General features: G+C 52.3%; 1 protein-coding gene across 1 annotated transcript; it reads left to right on the forward strand.

Annotated features, from left to right (window-relative positions):
• Nucleotides 1–1,544: 1,544 nt before the first annotated feature.
• Nucleotides 1,545–8,279, forward strand: DHCR7 (7-dehydrocholesterol reductase). Its single transcript, XM_058026109.1, has 8 exons — nucleotides 1,545–1,675; nucleotides 2,643–2,746; nucleotides 3,604–3,826; nucleotides 4,361–4,451; nucleotides 5,103–5,316; nucleotides 5,769–5,973; nucleotides 6,216–6,347; nucleotides 6,795–8,279. The coding sequence occupies exons 2-8, from the start codon at nucleotides 2,649–2,651 to the stop codon at nucleotides 7,257–7,259; spliced, it is 1,428 nt and encodes a 475-aa protein (XP_057882092.1). The 5' UTR covers nucleotides 1,545–1,675; nucleotides 2,643–2,648; the 3' UTR covers nucleotides 7,260–8,279.
• Nucleotides 8,280–20,523: the final 12,244 nt, after the last annotated feature.

The raw sequence follows: 20,523 nt of genomic DNA on the forward strand, positions 1-20,523 counted from the left end.
GCTGCTTCCGGGGCGGTGCCGGGCTGGGGCTGCCGGTTCCTGCTCCGGTCCCTCCTCCTGGGCCTGCTCCGGTCCCTCCTCCCGGCCACTCCTCCCGGTCCTTTCTCACGGTCCCTTCTCACGGTTCCTGCTCCGGCACCCGCAGCAGCCCCTGCACCGTCAGTGCTCCAAGCACGGGCTCCATGCAGAGCCGCTGCCCACCCGCGCTGTGGCGCCTCCGACGCCGTGCGCTGCTGCGCGCCGTTCCGCACTTTCCGCAGTTTTATCTCCCCAGAGCCCTGGATAACGGGAATGCAGCCGTAGCCCGTTTCTTTAGCCTGCAGCTTCTTTTAAGAAGTGTCCCTCAAACCGAGTTCAGAGTTCGGGTGCTGAAGGTAACTGGAACAGGGTGTTGTTCTCATTTCAGCATCATCCCAGCAGCTTTCAGGGTGCCTTCAAAAGCCAATCTCCTCTCTTATGTCTTCATGACATATTTTGCTGCTGTGAGCCGCCTTACACGTGGGCGGCCTTCTTTCTGTACTAGAATCAGAATTATTTAGGTTGGAAAAGACCTGTAAGATCACTGAGTCCAACCACTAATTCAGCACTGCCGAGCACACCACTAAAGCTTGGGACTAAAGCATGTCCCCAAGCGCCGCATACACACGGCTTTTACCTCCAGCAATGGTGACTCCGCCACCACCCTGGGCAGTCTGTTCCAATGCCTGCCAACACTTTCCATGAAGAAATTTTTTAATCTCTGATCTAAACAGGCCTTGGCACAACTTGAGGCCATTTCCTCTTCACTTGTTGCTTGTCAATTGGGAGAAGAGGGTACAGGCTGCAGCCTCTCTTCAGGGAGTTGTAGAATGAAACGTCCCTTCCTTGAGCCTCCTTTTCTCCAGGCTGAGACTGCATCCCCCCTTCCTCCCCCAGGTCCATTCCCTTCTCTGGACACACTTCAGCAGCTCAATGTCTTGAATTACGGTGCCCAAAACTGACGCCACAATTCAAGGTGGGGCTTCAGCGGTGCCCAGAACACAGGGATGGTCACTGTCCTGGTCCTGCTGGCCACACTACTGCTGACAATGACAGGATGCCATTGTCCTTCTCGGCCACCTGGGCTCGTGTTCAGCAGCTCTCGGCCACCACCCCCAGGTCTTTTTCTGGAAATCGCACAGAGCGGTCAGCGCAATGTGGAGAACTTAGTAACGCCTCAAGGCGGCTCAGTCTGGCTTAGGGGATCCATGCTGTGACCCAAGTGCAGATGTAACTTATTTCCCTGGACACCATTCTCCCTTTATCGGCGCGCCGGGGTTTATCCGGCACGCCGGGGTTTATCGGCACGCCGGGGTTTATCGGCGCGCTGGGATTTATCCGCGCTCGCTCCCGGCGGAGCGCAGGTCCCTGGGCAGGGGGCGGGGCCCGCGACCCTCGCGCTCCTCGGCCCATGGGACGAGCGCGCGCCACCAATGGGGAGCCGCTGAATGGGCGGGCCGCGCCGGGGATTGGCTGAGGCCGTGGGGCGGGGGCGGGGCCCGGAGGGGCCGATTGCGCCCGAAGGGGCCGCAGGTGGGACAGAGGCGGAGCTGGGGTGGTCGTGGGGAGCGGAGTGAATGTGGTGCCCGATCAGTGATCCCTGATCAGTGATCTCCTGCCAGTGATCCTCGGTGAGAGAGCGGCTCCGGCCCCGCAGGTGAGTGCGTTCCTTCCTTACCATGTCTTGGATCCGGCCTGGAAGGGAGCAGCCGTGTGGGCAAAGGGAAGCGGCGAGCCTCACATCGCTTCTGAAAAGAACCTGCGGGAGGAGGACTGAGGGAAATGGCCTAAAGGCGAGGTAGTGGAGATTGGGGTTTGATGCGAGAGAGTTTTTTTGTGGTCAGTCGTGGGAACAGGTTGCCCAGGGGAAGGGGGATGCAGAGGGTAGGGCCGGGCTCAGTCCATAGATAATGGACTAATTGGGTAATGGATTAATGGAGTAATTATCCATCAGATAGTGGATTGGGTTTGCCGTGATGAGACACGTAGAGCTGGGAGGTCAGTCCATAGTGCCAGTTATAGGATGATGATCTTTAGCATAACAAGTGTTTGATCAGAATGAAAGCAAGCTACATTGCATGTTCCACAGAGATAGCTGAGTGGTGCTGAGTAAATAATTCACCATTCCCACTGATTTTTTTACTTAGATGGGATTATGTCTTGTTTTCTATGGTGTAAATGACATATATGGAGCAAGGACTCTGTATCTAATTGACAGGGTCCCTTACCAATAATGTTACAACAGTAACAATTTCTCAAATTTAAAAAGGCAGTTAAGTTACAAAGGTTTAGGACAATGTGGTGCAACATTTTTTGCTCCTTTTACGTCTACATGTAAGTAGTAAGTGATTTATTATCTGTGCATATTAAAAGAAATTTCCAGTTAGTGAGAATTTTAATGGATTACTTGAATATCAGTGTTTTGATTAGGTTTTTCTGAATGTAAGTTCATAGGGAATTAATTGGTGAAAGTTTTTTGCTTCCTGTCCTCCACCCCTAAATTTTGTGTGGTCTGCAGTCTATGTAATAGATTTTAGTAACATTTATTTGTGATTCTCTTGTAGAGGTGTAAGAATTATTGAGAACCAGCTGGAGTAATGGGATTCATATTTTCGTTCCTACAGGACATCATGGCAGCCCATCAGGAGAAAAAACTTGCTGAAGAAAGAAAACACCAAAACATGCAAAATGATACTAAAACATCTCAAGGCCAGTGGGGGAGAGCATGGTGAGAGAGGCCAATGACCCCAAGTAGTCCTTGTATTTCCAGTTGCTTCATTCTTACTCTTAGAGATGCTGTATTCCTTTTAAACTTCCCTCTGTTAGTAACAGCTTTTTGTGTTGCTCTGCTCCAGAAAGCTCATGGGTAATTTGCTGTAGCAACAAGTGCTGAAGAAAAGTTCTTCAGGTTTTTTAAGGCAGAGAGTTTTCCAGACGGTTTGGGTTAAAACACACTCCTTGCAAAAAAGAAAAGCAAGTCATAAAAATTGGTCAAATTTCTGGTTCTTTCAAGGAAATAAATATTTCCTGAGGTTTGGAAAACAGGCATTCTGGCATCTGTGGCTTTCCCTGCTGACAAGTCCTGCTGCAGCAAGTTTTTTGACTCATGTCCCAGCTGTCAAAGAGTTGGGCAGGTATTAGTAGGGCATTGTACTGCAGCTGGGAGCAGCAGCAGTGGCACAGGAAATCTAGCGTATGGCTGTCCAAGGTCTGTCTTTTCCAAGTTTCCAAGCTTTGCATAATGTTCTTGGGATTCCATTATCGCTTCCAACTGAATACTCCACCAGTTAGAGCCACGATTGCCATCAAAAAACATGGAGTCTGTAGTAAAAGTCTGGTTTTGGGGGGGGAGTTTTTGTCTAATCTCTTGCTCTGATCAACTAGCATAGTTTTAGAGCAGTTTGTGGCAAAGTATGTTCCTTGCTGAGCTTTTTATGGCTGTTTGACTCCCAGACATGTCTGTGCCTTGAACACACATTTCCAGTTTTCATCCAGTTAAGTCTAGAAGGTGCACTGAAAAAATTGTCTGATGTAATTCATCTGTCTGAAACCTGGGGAGACAAAATGCTCTGTTTTGGATTACAGGGAGGTGGACTGGTTTTCCTTGGCAAGCGTCCTTTTCCTGCTGATGTTTGCACCGCTGATTGTGTATTACTTCATCATGTCCTGTGACCAGTACCAGTGCTCTCTGACTGATCCACTCCTGGACTTGCTGACTGGGAATAAGCATCTGTCTGACATTTGGAACAGGACTCCCATGCTGACCTACAGGGCTGCTGCCATTTATTCCCTTTGGGTCACTTTCCAGGTACATTACTGAGCTATGATCTGGATGCAGTGTCTGCTTTCTCCCACAGGTGTTGGATGAATCCTTTTACACAAAGGTTGCACTGGCATTTACTCTTTGGTGTTTCACAATTTCCAAGGTGTTATGTACTTGGAAAATAAGTATAATGGGAATATACAAAAAAATTCCTTGTGTGACATATTCCTTAATGAGGTTTGTGAGAAAAAGCACAATATATAACAACAATATCCATTTGTTTTAAATTAATACACAAGAAATAAATCAAAGGACAAGGATCTGAATGTAGTTACCAACTGTCCTCCCTCCCCACCAAAAGATGACAGCCTTACATGAAATACATCTTTAGAGCTATAGAATATCTTAGATGTATTACTAGCCTAAAAGCACAACAGCTAAATATTGCCATTTTGTCTTACCCAATACTTACTAGAAACTTAGGAGAAATGTTATATTTGGTATTAATAAGTGAGGGATAGTGTTTTGAGGGATTTTGTCTTGTCTATACTTAGTGTGAAGGCATTCTCTCTCTTTTAGGTGTTTTTGTATGTGTCCATTCCTGATTTCTGCCATAAATTTCTGCCTGGATATGCGGGAGGTGTACAAGAAGGTGCTGTCACCCCTGCTGGTAAGGTCTTCCTTGGAATACATGCACACCATGTAATCTTCTGAAATTAAAGTATTTCTGTTCTTAGAGTCTTTAATAACCCATGTGTAACCAGAGGAAACGTGGACATAAATGCTCTCGCCTTCCTCACATGTTCAGTTCAAACAAAACTAGAAAGCAATCTAGGTCATCTTTTAGAATAAGTTATAGCATTTCTATCTCTTATAATTAGTAAAACTCTTGATCTGGTAGGCACCACACCAGCAATGGAAAAGTACTGGTTGATAGTTTTGGTACTTAATATTGTCAGTGGACTATTGCTGGTATTTGACAAGATAGTTTTACCTGCTCAAGCTCCCTTAACCAAAGGGACTTGGACAAAATGTGTGATGTGAACTGTTACTGGTGGCTTGTTATTCTAGTCAGTTGTGGGGAAAGTCTAAATTCAGTTTTGTGAGGAGAAAAACTCAGTAGAACAAAGCCTGATGGGTACAGCAGAGTCTAATGGAACTTTCAGAAAATTAAATACCTTTCAAGGTATTTAACTGGGCAATGAGGAGAGAGAGGTTATTTAATGAGCATTTGATTGAGCTTCTGTGTATTCTGTGCATATTAATTAAAACCTGCATTAATGTAGGGTCACTAACACTCCATTTTTTCTTCATATTTTAGGTGTTGTGAATAAATATGAAATAAATGGACTTCAGGCCTGGATCATTAGCCATGTGCTTTGGTTTGCAAATGCTTATTGCTTCCACTTCTTCTCACCTACCATCATTTTTGACAACTGGATTCCTCTCCTGTGGTGTGCCAATATCTTGGGATATGCAGTGTCCACCTTTGCAATAATCAAAGGCTACTTTTTCCCTACTAATGCAAAAGACTGGTATGTGGATTTTAGTAGTGAGAGAATACTAGGTATCAGAGATTAAAATTGTTAAATAGAAATAAGATATATAAATTGTATGACAGAGTATATTTCACTGGCACAGAGAACTAGGCCAGTGTATGGCAGTGATTCATTCCTTCACTAGCACCATCCCCTATGTTTCTTGCTCCACACCATGGATCTGGCAGCCTCAATGTCACAGATACACCCATCCTAAAAATAGTTATACTTAGACTGTTCAGAAATTTTACCAAGAGTAAACTCGGACACCTCTGAAATTCTACAATTTAGGTCTATTAATGTAATACTTTGATCGGGCCAGTTTGTGTTACCTTACACAACGTTACATGGTTTTATGATTTTTATTATCACTACATCCTTGATCTGAATTGTGTAGGCAGAGTAGCAGTTAGCTGTATTTGTATATAACTTAATTTTTTTTTTTACAGCAAAATCACTGGCAACTTCTTTTATGACTACATGATGGGGATTGAATTTAACCCTCGAATAGGGAAGTGGTTTGATTTCAAGCTGTTCTTCAATGGGCGCCCTGGGATTGTGGCCTGGACTCTTATCAACCTCTCCTTTGCTGCCAAACAACAGGAGCTGCACGGTGAAGTGACAAACTCCATGATCCTTGTCAATGTCCTCCAGGTAAATTCTGAGGAGGAAATTAAGAAACAAGTTGGGAAATAAGCTAGTATGAAAGTAAGAAAAAAACTCCTTCCATGGAAATGAAACTGAGCCATTTTTCCTGGCCTGAAACAAGCTCATTCAGCAATGGGACTTCAAGTTTGAGATCATATCACAAGGCAGAACAGACATTAAGCTGATGCTGTTAAACACGGTAACTGGTGACAGTGCTCCGTTATTAATGTGAAATTATTATGTTGCAGGGTATTTATGTTCTGGACTTCTTTTGGAATGAAGCCTGGTACTTGAAAACCATTGATATCTGCCATGACCATTTTGGATGGTATTTGGGCTGGGGAGACTGCGTTTGGTTGCCTTACCTCTATACTTTGCAGGTAAAAATGTGTACACTGTGTATTTGGGCTAACAGGAGTGAAACTTTCCAGAAACATTCTTTCTAGAAGTTGAATTGTACCTGAAATGTTTCTGTGTAGTCCCACTGTTGAGAAATCATTGCAACATTCTTTGTAACAATTCTCCCGTAGGAAGGCTTCCTGTCCCTGCATGGCTTTGACATCTTTTCCTCTCCTGCCCTTCTTTTTTGCTCGTTTCTGTCATTGACAATTGTGTCTGCATACTCTTCTAAATTATTTCAGTCTCCTTTCTTTTTACTCCTTGTTGAGGGTCTTATGGTTAGTGGTGGTTTGTTTGTGTTTTGTTCCTTGGGTTTTTCCTTCTGTCCAGTTTGCATCCTTGCAACTTCTCTCTTCTTGTTTCAAGGAATTGATCTGGCATGCTGAGCCTCCATTGGAAGTAAATTGATTGTTTTTTGCGCTCCCCAGGGTCTGTACTTGGTTTACCATCCCGTCCAGCTACGCACAGATTATGCCATGGGGGTCTTGATGTTGGGCTTGCTGGGTTATTACATCTTCAGAATGACCAACCACCAGAAGGACCTGTTCCGTCGCACCAATGGCAACTGCAGGATCTGGGGGAAGAAGCCAGAGTACATTGAGTGCTCCTACATGTCTGTGGATGGCACCAAGTACTACAGCAAGCTGATGACCTCGGGATTCTGGGGCTGGGCACGTCATTTCAACTACACAGGGGACCTGATGGGCTCACTAGCCTATTGCCTGGCTTGTGGCTTTGAGCACCTGCTGCCTTACTTCTACATCATTTACATGACCATCCTGCTCACCCACCGCTGCATCAGGGACGAGCACCGCTGTAGCAGCAAGTATGGGAAGGACTGGAAGTGCTACACTGCTGTAGTGCGCTACCGGCTCCTACCCGGGGTGTTTTAAGGCTAAAATACGCAGGATGCAGGGGAAAGAAAAAAGAAGAAACGTGCAGGCATACCATGTTTAAAGTAACTGAAGTGAGGCACTGAACTGCACCGTTTTTTTAGAAGACTCTTGTAATTGGAATACCCCTCTGAATCACCCCATTCCCAAATTAACTTGGAGTTTAAGAAAAGATGCTGTGTATTGAGACTCCTGAGAAATCCCAAAGCTGGGAGGTAGCCTTACCATTGGTGGTAGCAGGGTTCTGGAAGCAGTTTGCAGTGATTCAGGAGAGAGGAAAAGAGTTCTGTCACCTCTTTAGGAAAGAGGTTTTCTGATGCAGCTGCTTGTGGCCATCAGAACCTACAATTGAGAACAGCTGCAAAGGCGGTTTGATTGTTGATTGCTTGTCTAGACATGAACAGTGGAAATACTGAAGAAGCTGTTCTGAAATAACTGTTATAATCTAAAACAAAAGTGAAAACTGTCCTAAATTAGTGCAATTTTCAGCACCTGACAATATAGAACATGACCAACTGAATTTTATTTTGCTACTGAAACCAGACTTTGTGAAACTACTGAGCTGAGCGTCCTTGGGCTGGAGTAGAGTTACTTTTTTTTCCTAGTAGCTGCTATGGGCATAGTTTTGGATTTGAGCTGAGACAATGTTGATAACACAGGGGTGTTATCCTGAGCAGTGTTTACACAGCATCAAGGCTTTTTTTGCATCTCACCCCCACCCACCAGGGAGTGGTCTGGGTGAGTACAAGGAGCTGGGAGGGGACGCAGGCAGGACAGCTGACCCAAGGAATATGCCAGGCCATATGGTATTGTGCTCAGCACATAAAGCTGGAGGAAGAAGGAGTGGGGGATGTCAGGAGTGATGGTATTTGTCATTTCAAGTCACCATTACGTGTCATGGAGCCGTGCTTTCTTGAAGATGGCTGAACATCTACCTGCAGGTGGCAAGTGTGGAATAGATCCCCTATTTTGCTTTTTTTGTGCACAGTTTTTCCTTAACCTATTAAACCATGTTTATCTCAACCTGTGAGTTCTTTCCCTTTCCTGATTCCCTCCCCCATGCCACTGTGAAGGAGGGAGCAAGGAGCTGTATGGGGATGTGTGGCATTCACATTCTCTGAAAAATCCCTTCGCCCAGGATTTTCTCCAAGGAAGATGAGAACCCTCAGAGAAATAGGAAAACAATAATTATCTCATTTGTTTCTCCTGTCTTTAGATCATGTGGAATGTGTTTGAGATTGTTTACCCATAGGTGATTGTTTCATTGGTTTCTGGTGTGTTTTCACTCAGTGGCCAATCAGTGCAAAGCTGTGTTGAGATTGGAGAGAGTCACGACTTTTCATTATTACCTTTTTAGCCTTCTGTAAATATCCTTTCCACATTATTTAGTATAGTTTAGTGTAGTATCCATTAATATAATATAGTGTCTTAAAATAACAAATTAACCACCTGAGAACATGGAGTCAGACTCATCATTCCTGCTTTCATCTGGGAGCAGCACGAATGCAATAGTGGCAGTTTGAGTGTGGGAGGCATGTGTGCCGTGATGAATTTCCAGAGGTGGCCGCCACCCTGAACTTCTGCACATCCTGCGCAATACAGAATTTCAGGAGCCAGCAGGCCACTCTGGGCAACAGGTGCCCAAATTCCAAAGCCACCACTTTTCCCTGGGAAACAAAACTCACCAGCCCCTGTTCCTCATGGCAGATTGCAAGAGGTACTTGGCCCCATCAAACCAGCCCAACTTGCAAGTGGTGCCAGCATAGGTCTGGGAAGCATCTTGCACGTTGTGGAATTTCAGGAGCCAGCCGGCCACTCCAGGCCACAGGCCCCCAGACACAAATGCTAGCCACTTTCCTGGGCAAGCAAAACTCACCACCCAGGTTTCTGATGGCAGATTACAGGACACACATGGCACTGTCAAACCAGCACCAGTTCCAAGTGGTGCCCACTCAGGGCTTTGAAGCATCCTGCACAATGTGGAATTTGAGGAGCCAGCCAGCCACTCCAGGCCACAGGCCCAAAACAAAAAGCCACCTCTTTTCCCTGGGAAACAAAACTCAACCAGTCCAGGTAGCTGATGGCAGATTGCAGGAGATACTTGGTGCTGTCAAAGAAGCCCGATTTCCAGCAGGTGCCAGCTTGGGTAAGGGAGGCATCCTGTGTATCGCGGAAATTCAGGAGCCAGCTGGCTACGTTGGGCCACAGGCCTCCAGAAAAAAACGCAGGCCATTGTCCCTGACAAACAAAACTCACCTGCCCAGGTCACTGATGGCAGATGGCACGAGCCACTTGGCACTGTAAACCCAACCTCAGTTGGCACTGGTGCCAGCTTGTGTCTGGGAAGCGTCCTGTGCAATGTGGATTTTCAAGAGCCAGACGGCAACTCCTGGCCTCAGGCCCGAAAAAACAAACCTCAGCCCTTTTCCCTGGCAAACTGAACTCACTGGACCCGGTCCTTCAGGGCAGATTGCAGGAGCCACTTGACACTGTCAAACCAGCCCAAGTTGCAAGTGATGCCAGCTTGAGTCTGGGAACCATACTGCATATTATGGAATTTCACGAGCCAGCTGGCTACTCCTGGCCAAAGGCCACTGAACACAACCCTCGGCCTTTGTGTCTGGCAAACAAAATTCACCTCCCCCAGTCCTTGATGGCAGATTACAGGATCCACTTGGCACTGTCAAACCAGCCCGCGTTGGCACTGGTGCCAGCTTGGGTCTGGGAACCATCCTGCATATTGCTGAATTTCAGGAGCCAGCTGGCCACTCAGGGCCTCGGGCCCCCGAACACAGACCTCAGCCCTTTTCCCTGGCAAACAAAATTCACCAGCCTCTGTTCTTGATCGTCGATTGCAGGAGCCACTTGGCGGTGTAAAACCAGCCCGAGTTGGCACTGGTGCCAACTGGGGTCTGGCAAACATCCTGCATATTGTGGAACTTCATGAGCCAGCCAGCCACACCTGGCCACAGTCCCCCAGACAAAATCCTCAGCTCATTTCCCTGGCCAACAAAACCCAGCTACCCCGGTTCCCACTGGCAGATTGCAGAAGCTACTTTGCATTGTCAAACCAGCCCAACTTGGCACTGGTGCCAGCTTGGGTCTGGGAGCCATCCTACATATTGCGGAATTTCAGAAGCCATCCGGCCACTCCGGGCAAGAGGACACAAAAAAGAAAATTCAACCCTTTTCCCAGAAAAGAAAATTCACAAGCCTCAGTTCCAGATGGCAGATTGCAGGAGCCACTTGGCACTGTCAAACCAGCCTGAGTTACCGGTGCTGCCAGCTTGGGTCTGGGAAATATCCTCCATATTGTGGAATTTCAGGAGCCAGCCAGCCAATCTGGGCAAGAGGACCCCAGAAAGCAAATCCAGCCCTTTCCCCAGCAAACAAAACTCACCTGCCCAAGTTCTTGATTGCAGATTGCAGGAGCCACTTGGCACTGTCAAACCAGCCCGACTTTCAAGTGGTGCCATTTTCGATCTGGGATCCATCCTGTGTATTGGGGAATTTCAGGAGCCAGCCGGACTCTCCCACCCGCAGTCTCCTGAAAAGAAAAAACAGGTCACTGTTCCCGGGCAACAAAACTCACCTGCCCCGCTTCTGGATGGCAGAATGCAGGAGCCTCTTGGAACTGTCAAACCAGCCCGACTTGGCACTGGTGCCAGCTTGGGCCTGGGAACTATCCTGCGTATCATGGAGTTTCAGGAGCCAGCAGGCCACTCTGGCCACAGGCCCCCAAATAAAAGCAGGGCACATTACCCTAGAAAACTAAGCTCACCAGCCCCCTTCTGGATGGCAGATTGCAGGAGCCAGTTGGCACTGTCAAACCAGCCCGACTTGGCACTGGTGCCAGCTTGTGTTCGGGAACCATCCTGTGTATCGTGGGATTTCAGGAGCCAGCAGGCCACTCTGGCCACAGACCCCCAAACACAAACCAGGGCACTTTTCCCTGGCAAAACAAACTCACCTGCCCCGGTTCTGGATGGGAGATAGTAGGAGCCTCTAGGCACTGTCAAACCAGCCCGACTTGGCAATGGTGCCAGCTTGGGTCTGGGAACCATTGTGCTTATAGTGGAATTTCAGGAGCCAGCTGGCCACTCTGGCCACAGGCCTCCGAACACAAATCAGGGCACATTAGCCTGGCAAACAAAACTCACCTGCCTCACTTCTGGATGGCACTTTGTAGGATCCACTAGGCACTGTCAAACCAGCCGACTAGGCACTGGTGCCAGCTTGGGACTGCGATCCATCCTGCATATCGTGGGATTTCAGGAGCCAGCAGGCCACTCTGGCCACAGACCCCCAAACACAAATCAGGGCACTTTTCCCTGGCAAACAAAACTCACCTGCCCCGGTTCTGGATGTCAGATTGCAGGATCTACTTGGCACTGTCAAACCAGCCTGATTTGGCAATGGTGCCAGCTTGGGTCTGGGAACCATCCCACGCATCGTGGAATTCCAGGAGCCAGCAGGCCACTCTGGCTACAGGCCCCCGAACACAAAGCAGGGCACTTTTCCCTGGAAAACAAAACTCACCTGCCCCGCTTCTGGATGGCAGATTGCAGGATCCACTTGGTACTGTCAAACAAGCCTGACTTGTCACTGGTTCCCTCTTGCAACTGGGAATCATCCTGCGTATCGTAGAATTTCAGGAGCCACCAGGCCACACTCGGCCACAGGCCCCTGAACCCAAAAGAGGGCACATTGCCCTGGAAAACAAAACTCACCTGCCCCGCATCTGGATGTCTGATTGCATATTGTAATATAGAATGATTTATGTAACCTGGATTTTTTTTTCATATTCGGTCTATATTTAGATTTTAAGTTTTTTATTCCCATTTGTATACATATATTTTTTTGTTTAATTATCGTTATAGTCATAATTGTACATTTATAATCCAATTTCTAAATAAAATGACAAAACTAACAGCATCATATTCCCACCAATATGTTCCAAAAACATCGAGATACCTCCACCAGCAAAGCAACTGTCAGCGAAAAAACAAAGAACACTCTTTTCAATAACAATTCTCATCACGACAGAAAAATAGAACCAAAATAAAAGAAAACCTATAGAAACACACACAGCAAATTACAAAAAGTACTAAAAAAAGTCAAACCAATTGACTAAACTCCAAACAGTGCCACTGATCCTGGACGTTACTACAAAAAAAAAAAAAAAAAAACAAACCCAAAATTCTACCTTTGCACTAACTCAAAGAATAACCAATCCTCTGTAAAAATAACTTTAAAAACCGAACTAATTAACGAAATAGAAAAAAACTCAACCACTAAAAACTAAGAAAATAACTACCTAAATAAATACATACTTTAAAAACCCACCATATAAATACCCATGTTCCCAAAAATCCCCTGATAAACAATACTCAAATACATGAAAGGACAACAACAACCAAAATAAAGAAAATAAAGAAACCAACAAGAAAAATCCCCAAAACCAAATAAACTTTAATTTATAACAAAAAAAAATTATTCCCAACTGAATAAACCCATAGTGCCTCAAGCTATCAAAATAAAAATACCTCCTAGAAACAAACACAAAGCCTAAAGACAAACGTAACCATAAACAATGTCTCCCAAATGATCCGTAACTATAAAACATACACTACAATCAAACAAACCAAATAAATAAAAGCTCTGGAAGACGATAAACACAAAGGCAATTATCAAGATTAAAAACCCGCTGCTATTAACGACACGACAAAACAAACACTACACACTCACGCTAATAAAAGCCACCACAACAGAATTAAAATCCGAACCGCTGCTTCACGCTACGACCTGTAAAAACCATTGCGCGCCTTTCAAAACATAATACCCCGGCAAAAAGAAAATATCCGACTACAAAAGTCAATCCAAAACAAACCTTTATCATCCCCACCTGCACCGAGAACCGTACCACTCAGGAAGAACACCGTATCCCTTCGCGTACACCCGCTGCAAACCGAACACAACGATGCAATAAATGCCTACAAAGCGCCTCCGAACCACGACAGCGCAGAACTTTCAGCAGCCGAACCCTGTCTCGCTGCCGGCCCCGGACGGAGCGCGGCTCCCGGCAGGAAAGCGGCTCCTCCGGCAAGCGGGGCCGGCGCCGCCCCGGAGAGCCCCGCCCGCCGCCCCTGCCCGGCGGGGCCGGCACCGGGCCCGGGGGTACCGGCGGCGCCCGAGCCCCGCGCCCGGAGCGGACGGAGCGGCCGGCACCGCCCGGGCCGGCGCAGCAGCGCCCCCGCCGCCTCTGCCGCCCTTGGCCGGCCCGGCACGGCTCCCCTCGGCTCCGCCACTGCCGCCCTTGGCCGGCCCGGCACGGCTCCCCTCGGCTCCGCCACTGCCGCCCTTGGCCGGCCCGGCCGCGCCAAATCCCCCGTGCGCCCCGGCAGCTGCCCGGGCCGTGCCAGCAGCGCTCCCGAGCGGGAACGTTCCGGGCCGGGCCGCGGGCACGGGGAGCGCCCTCCAATGCAGCGGCACAGCCCCATTGCAGCCCTGCAAACGCTGCCAGAGCTGCAGCTTCCCGCAACCAAACCCCGAAACTGACGTCGCAGGCGGGGCTCACCTCACTTCAACAAGGGCAAAGAAATGCGTTCTCCCCTTCAACTTCACCCCCTAGGAGAGCAGAAAAGAAGGGGTGCTCCTCAAATGAAAGCCTTCGACTGATGGGAAAGAGGGATTTCGACCTCCATTCAAACCCTTGCAAAGGAGGGACACCAGGGCTGCCCCCTACATTTAAACCTTAGGGTGATGAAAAATTGGGGGGCTACTCTCAAATCAATTCCATAACACCACAACAATACTTTTCCCCTTAAAATAGAACACAAGATTCCCCTAACAGCCTGGAAAACTCTGGTTTTCCTTCAAGCAATACCCTTAAAACCACAGGTGAAGGGTGACTCGCCTACCAGTTCGAACACAGCCAGTAATGGAAGAGAACTTGTTTCCCTCAAATTGAGTTCCTTTTATCCTCATAAGCTCCATATTTGTTCCTGAGGAACCGGGGAGGGACTGGCAAGATGAAATTGGGAAGGGGAAGGACAAAAGTCCCCGCTCCAAATCCACATGGGCTCACCTGTTCGGCTGCTGCTCCCCGGCACAAAGATTTGTCCCTCGGCACCTCCTTTAAGCGATGCTCCACGTATCCAAGCGCGGATCCAGGTATTCCCCCAGACCCTGTGAGAAGCTCTCGCAGTCCTTCCATGAGACAGCGCCAGGAGCGCCCCATAAACCCCTCCACTCAGCAGCTCCATGCAAAAAGGTACAGAGGCAAACTCTCCCCCCGCTAAAACCGCCCCGGCAAGAGCCACCCCCCCATCATCCTCACACTCACACCAGGCGCCGATGCCACTCTCCAACAGCGCCTCTCCCTGTCCAGCACACAGCCCGCTTCTCACAGACACAGAGCAAACAGAAATCTGCTACGGGTGTTGGCTTTCCTTAGTCCGTCTGGTTCCACAATTCAAACACGTCCGCGCACTGATGGCATTGAGGGAAAGCTTTCCAGTGCAGAAAACTATCATTCTGCTAGCACACTTTGATACACCCTCAGAAAAAGCAGAATCAGCGCCAACCCCTAAGACCCCTGCTGAGGAACACAGCCCTCCTTGGGACACCCAATGCAGCAGACCTGGAAAAACGAGGGGAAAAGTCAAGCTTGGAGTGGAAAAAGAGAACATAAATACACCAGCCTTTAAAATAAGCCCTCACACAGTAATAGTGAGAACCAGTCACATTTCTTCTTTCACTGCTTTTTGCGGTTACATAAATACAAATAAAAACACATTAAACACAAGACAGAGCTAGGCATTTACAGGTCTTCATTTTGAAGTCTGGATGACAAATGGGGGAAGAAGTAAAATGAGAAAACCCATGACTCTTTGCCTTCTTTGGTCCCAACAACGCTAAGCTAAGGGCTTGTCCTCTAGCACTCACTGCCCAGGAGAGTGATGTCCTCTCACAGATACATCCATTGTTGAGACAGCAACAGACAGTATGGCAGGGCATGATAAAAAGAGTGGTTTTAAATACATTAATGGATCCAAAAAACCTGTAGTAGAAATAAAATTGAAATAATCTTGTCCCCTTCCAGGGTGTGGATGGTCACCTCTCAAACAAGGACAGAGACACGGCAAAGGTGTTTAAGGTGCATTAGTTGCCTCTGTCTTCAACGCTCATCCTTTCCTTCCCAGCAGAAACCATTGCACTGGTGTACCAAGGGACACTGCAAAGTCCTTGAAGAGGGCAAGCCCTGCTCAGCAGAAACCAAAGCACCCCTGCTTGGGGCACAGCATTCCTTCCCATCCAAACCCAACACATGCCAGCTCTTGGGAAGAAAGAAACTGAATCCCAGTCTAAGCCAGGGCAGTGGAAGCACAATGAGTGTTCCTTGCAAATCCCGATTTATTTAGAGCAGAGGCACAGCAGAAGTCAATGAGCTGCTAACAAGAAACTGTTCCTGCCCTCCACAGCCAGTTCAGAAGAGCTCCCCAGAGACAGAGGAACGTCTACTCCCTTTGTCTCTGGAGGATCTCTCTTCTCAGGCACACAGTAGTGGGTGATTCCAGCTGGGAACCAATGTCCTGGGAGCCGTGGCTGGACGCTGCTGGCACCAGCGCCCTTCCAGGTGCGCCCATGGCTCCAGGGAACGACACCTGGCCACAGGCTGAGCTCCCGTTCTCCCTGCCAGCAGCTTTCTCTGGCCATGTCCATCTCCAGCCACGAGCCGGTTCTGCTGCCCCCGGGGCGGGCTGGGCTCTGAGGGCACAGAGGGGCTGAGCGCTGCCGTGGGGCAGGGCTGTGATGTCCCGGGGCTGTGATGTTCCGGGCTGTGATGTTCCAGGGCTGTGATGTCCCTGGGCTGTGATGTCCCGGGGCTGTGATGTTCCGGGCTGTGATGTTCCAGGGCTGTGATGTCCCCGGGCTGTGATGTCCCGGGGCTGTGATGTCCCAGGGCTGTGATGTCCCTGGGCTGTGATGTCCCAGGGCTGTGATGTCCAGGGCTGTGATGTCCAGGGCTGTGATGTCCCCGGGCGGTGCCGGCCGCAGCACTGTGACATCACCGCGCTGCCGCTGGATAAGCCGGGCCAGCGCCCGCGGCCGCCAGTGCAGTCGCGATGGGACGTGCCGGAGCCACGAGTGACGGCGGCGTCCTGGTGACGGTGCTTGTCCTGCTGCTGGCCGCTGGGGCTGTCTGGTGGGCCCTTGGCCACCGGCACCCACCGGGCCGGCGGGCACGGACAGCAAAGAGGAGCGAGCGCCCCGGGGTGCGGCCCCGAGGCCCACGGAGGAACCGAGGAGCCCCTGTGGCTCCCAGGGCCCCCAGGCCTCGGGCGGCTCGGCGCAAGCGGCCACGTGCTCCCGGCAGCCCCCCGGGCAGGCCCTGCAGCTGCGGCCCCTGCGTGGCTCTGGCCCGGGAGCTGCAGGAGCTGATGCGGCTGCTCTGGGATCCCAGCGGGACGCGTGCGCCGCTCTACTCGGGGATGTGGCAGGCGCTGTGGGAACAGCTGGAGGAGCTGGTGAAGCGAGGCCACCTGCCCTGCTGTGGCCCCTCCAGCTCCTCCCGAAGCCTCCATCCCTTCGAGAGGCTGCTCCCAGCAAGATTCTCCATCCCTGGGAGAGCCTCAAGGCCTGCAAGGATGGCACAGCAGGGGAGAGCCATCCTTGCAGGAACCTCAGGCTGTCAGAGACCCTGCATCCTGCCAGGAGCCTCTGCTATCTCTGGCAGCCTCCATCCCTGGCAGAGGCTCAGTGAGACCTGTCAGCCTGCAGAAGGTGCAGAGCCCATGGACAGGTCCCACAGCTCCCTTGGACTCACGGGCTTCAACAACGCGGGCGCAACCCTGACCCCTGACGTGGCCGGGGAATGCCCAGAAGTCCAAATGGGAGCCCAGCTCGACCCAGAGGAGCCTTCTCGGGAGAAGCTGGCCGAGCAGCAAGCGTCCTGGAGCCAGCAGTGGCCATCCCACAGCTGCCAGGACGCTGTGCCGCTTGTGCCAGCCGGTGACAGCCCGAGCCTGGTGGTGGAGACCAGCCTGGAGACACCAAGGAGGCTCCTCCATCTCCAGGAAGCTGTCCCAAGACAGCCCTCGAAGGCCACAAAGAGCTCTCTAAGAGCAGGTGAGATCTCCTGAGGAGCTGTCTGAGGCTCCCCCGGGGCTCTTGAGGGGCACAGTCAGGCCAGGCCAGGCCAGGGCCCCTGGGAGCAGCCTGGTCGCTGGCTCTTTCCAGCACCTCTGATGGCACGGCTTCAGAAAGCCCTGCTTGCTTTGCAGCTGCTCCTGGCACCTCCCTGGGAGAAGAAGCCTCGGGCTGCAGCCCCGGCCGCGGTCAATGGCAGAGTCCAGCCCACGAGGCCGGGGCCAGCGACGGTGCCGCCGTGCCCCGCTGCCCCGGGGCTCCTGCAGCCGCCGGTGCGCGCTGCCCGGGCCCGGCTCTGCCGCTCGCCAGCCCGGCGGCTGCGGGGCAGGGGCCGCTGCCCGGCGCGCAGCAGGGAGCAGGTGAGAGCGGAGCGGCCCGCGGGGCCCGGCCCGCTGCACCCGCGGGCACTGGGGGGTTCCTGGGCGCAGGGCTGATGGCTGCTCTCGGCCTTTTGCAGGGCAAAGGAAGGAGCTGCGGGAGCTGTACCAGCTGGGCCCGCAGCTGGGCAGCGGTGGCTTCGGCACCGTTTTCTCGGGCATCCGCCTCTCCGACGGGAGCCCGGTGAGTGGCCGCGACGGCCGGCCGTGGGACGAGGGGCAGCGCTGGGGAGGGGCAGGGCCGGAGCTCAGCCCTCCTCTCTCCGTGGCTTGCAGGTGGCCATCAAACGCGTGGCCCGGGAGAGCGTCCTGCAGTGGGACGAGCTGGTGAGGGAGCGGGGCCGGCGGGACAGAGCGGGCCGGGGCGGGCAGGGAGAATCCCGGGGCGCCGACTGGCAGCGGGAGCCGGGGGATGGCGGGGGCGGCGGGCGCGGGCTCAGCGTGCAGCCGCAGCATCGCGGGCCCGGCCGTGCCAAACAGCGGCGGCGGGGCCGGGCAGGGGCGCCCCCCAAGCATCCCCTGGGCGGGAGGAAGCCCCAGCACCGGGGAGGCTGCGCCAGGGGGCACGGGGGCATCGCAGGCAGGGCGCAGCGCAGCAGCCCCAGGGCAGCACCAGGCCTGCCGCAGGCACTGATTTTCTCCTGCTCGCAGCCCGACGGCACCCGCGTGCCCATGGAGGTCGTGCTGATGGAGAAGGTGGGCTCCGGCTGCTGCAACATCATCCAGCTCCTCGACTGGTTCGAGCTGCCTGACAGCTTCGTGCTGGTCCTGGAGCGTCCGGAGGCATGGCAGGATCTCCTGCAGTTCCTGCGGGAGCAGGGGTTCCTGTGCGAGGAGATGGCACGCTGGCTTTTCGTCCAGGTGCTGGAGGCCGTGCGGCACTGCACCGCCTGCGGCGTCCTGCACCGGGACATCAAGCCGGAGAACCTCCTCGTGAACCCGGAGAGCGGCGACCTGAAGCTCATCGACTTCGGTTGCGGCACCTTCCTCCAGGAGCAGGCCTACACGCGGTTTGCCGGTGAGCCCATGGCCCGGGCCCCGCTCCCGGTGCCAGGCACTGCAAGGCCCCGCTCCCTCCTGGGCTGCGGGCTGCGGCCTTCAGCCGGCTGCCCTTTGGCCCGGGGCAGACGCCGTGCTCCGGGACCCGGCTGCCGGCCCTGCCCGCAGAGGGGGCGGCCAAAGCTCCGGGCCTCCCGGCTCGGCAGGTCCGCATGGGCCTGGGCCGCTCCGCTGGCCTGCTTTGCCTGGCAGAATGGTTCCTTGGCTTTGGCCAGCTGGCTGGGGGACGCGGGGTGGCCTCGGGGGGGAAGCTGTGGCCGCGGGTGCAGCCCCTGCCTCAGCCAGGAGCCTGGCGCTGGGCTCTGGAAGGCAGCAGCCCGCGCCTGGACAGCGCCGCCCGTCTCCCCTAGGAACGCACGCCTACAGCCCGCCCGAGTGGGTCTGCCTTGGCTGCTACGACGGCCACGAGGCCACCGTCTGGTCCCTGGGCGTGCTGCTGTACGTCATGGTCTGCGGCAGCCTCCCCTTCAAGGACGACCATGCCATCGTGCTGGGGCAGCCCTTCTTCTGGCAGCAGGTCTCTCCAGGTTGGTGTCCGGCCCCGAGCGGGCGGCTTTGGCAGCCGGCGGCGCGCAGCCCGGCGCGGCCCTCACGCGGCTCCGGGCACCGTCCATCTGCCCCCAGGGCCGGCCGCAGGAGGTGCCCGTGCCCACGGGGTCAGCGCGGCCCCGCGGCCGAAGGAGGCGGCCGTGTCCCGCCGTGCCGCTCTCTGCCCGCGGGGCGCGGTCGCTCGGGAGGCCGGCGCAGCCCCGAGCTCACGCAGCGCGGCCCGGGCCCCGCGGGCGCCGGGGGCAGCCGGGCAGGAGCGTTCTGCCAGTGACCGGCGCTGTCTGCCTTCTCTCCGCAGAGTGCCAGCACCTGATCCGCTGGTGCTTGGCCAAGCACCCCGCTTACAGGCCGCACTTGGAGGAGATCTTGTGCCACCCTTGGGTGCGGGGCAGGCGTTTCTGACCCCTTGCAGGAGCCTCTGAAGCACCCACTTCCAGAATCCCACGCAGGACTGAGGGCCCGAGGAATAAAACAACAACAAACCCCTTGCAGCGAGTCAAGTCTGCTCCTTGTCAGGAACTTCAGCTAAAGAAACCTCTTGGGAAAAGGGGAGATCTGAGTGCTCCCTTCAGCCTTTCTCAAACTTTCCATGCCTTTCCTCCAGGATGCTCCTTTTGTGTCTTCAAGCACAGGCTGTAGTGCGGGTAGGAGGGGCTTGACACAGCCAGGAAATGCACCAGTGAAACAACAGCTGCCCTTTGAAAGTGACAAGGGCTTCTCCTGAAGTGACACAAGGGTCCCTGTGTATAGTAGGAATCCTAGTAAAATATCTGTATTATATTTGAATATCTGTATTATATTTGAATATCTGTATATAGGCCTTGCCCTGATAAGCCCTGGTTGTTTTTGATGGGCTGCAGCTGCGATGTCCCTAATTGGGCTGCAGCTGTAGCTAGTGAAGATAACTGGGATAAAAGGGGCTGGGCTTGGCCAGGCTGGGGGAACCTGGAAGGAGCTGTGACTAGGAAGCAGTAACAAGCAGGAGAAGATGTCAGAGCTGTGAAGAACTGTCCCCAAGAAGTATTGCCAAGAAGGTACGAGACTTTCGAAATATGATTGTGACAGTATGGGACTCTAGAAATATGAAATGTAACAGCAAGATAACAACAGCTGTGTGCATTCCAAGG

Source organism: Melospiza georgiana, chromosome 6, assembly GCF_028018845.1.
Source record: "Melospiza georgiana isolate bMelGeo1 chromosome 6, bMelGeo1.pri, whole genome shotgun sequence".
NCBI classification, from domain to species: domain Eukaryota; kingdom Metazoa; phylum Chordata; class Aves; order Passeriformes; family Passerellidae; genus Melospiza; species Melospiza georgiana.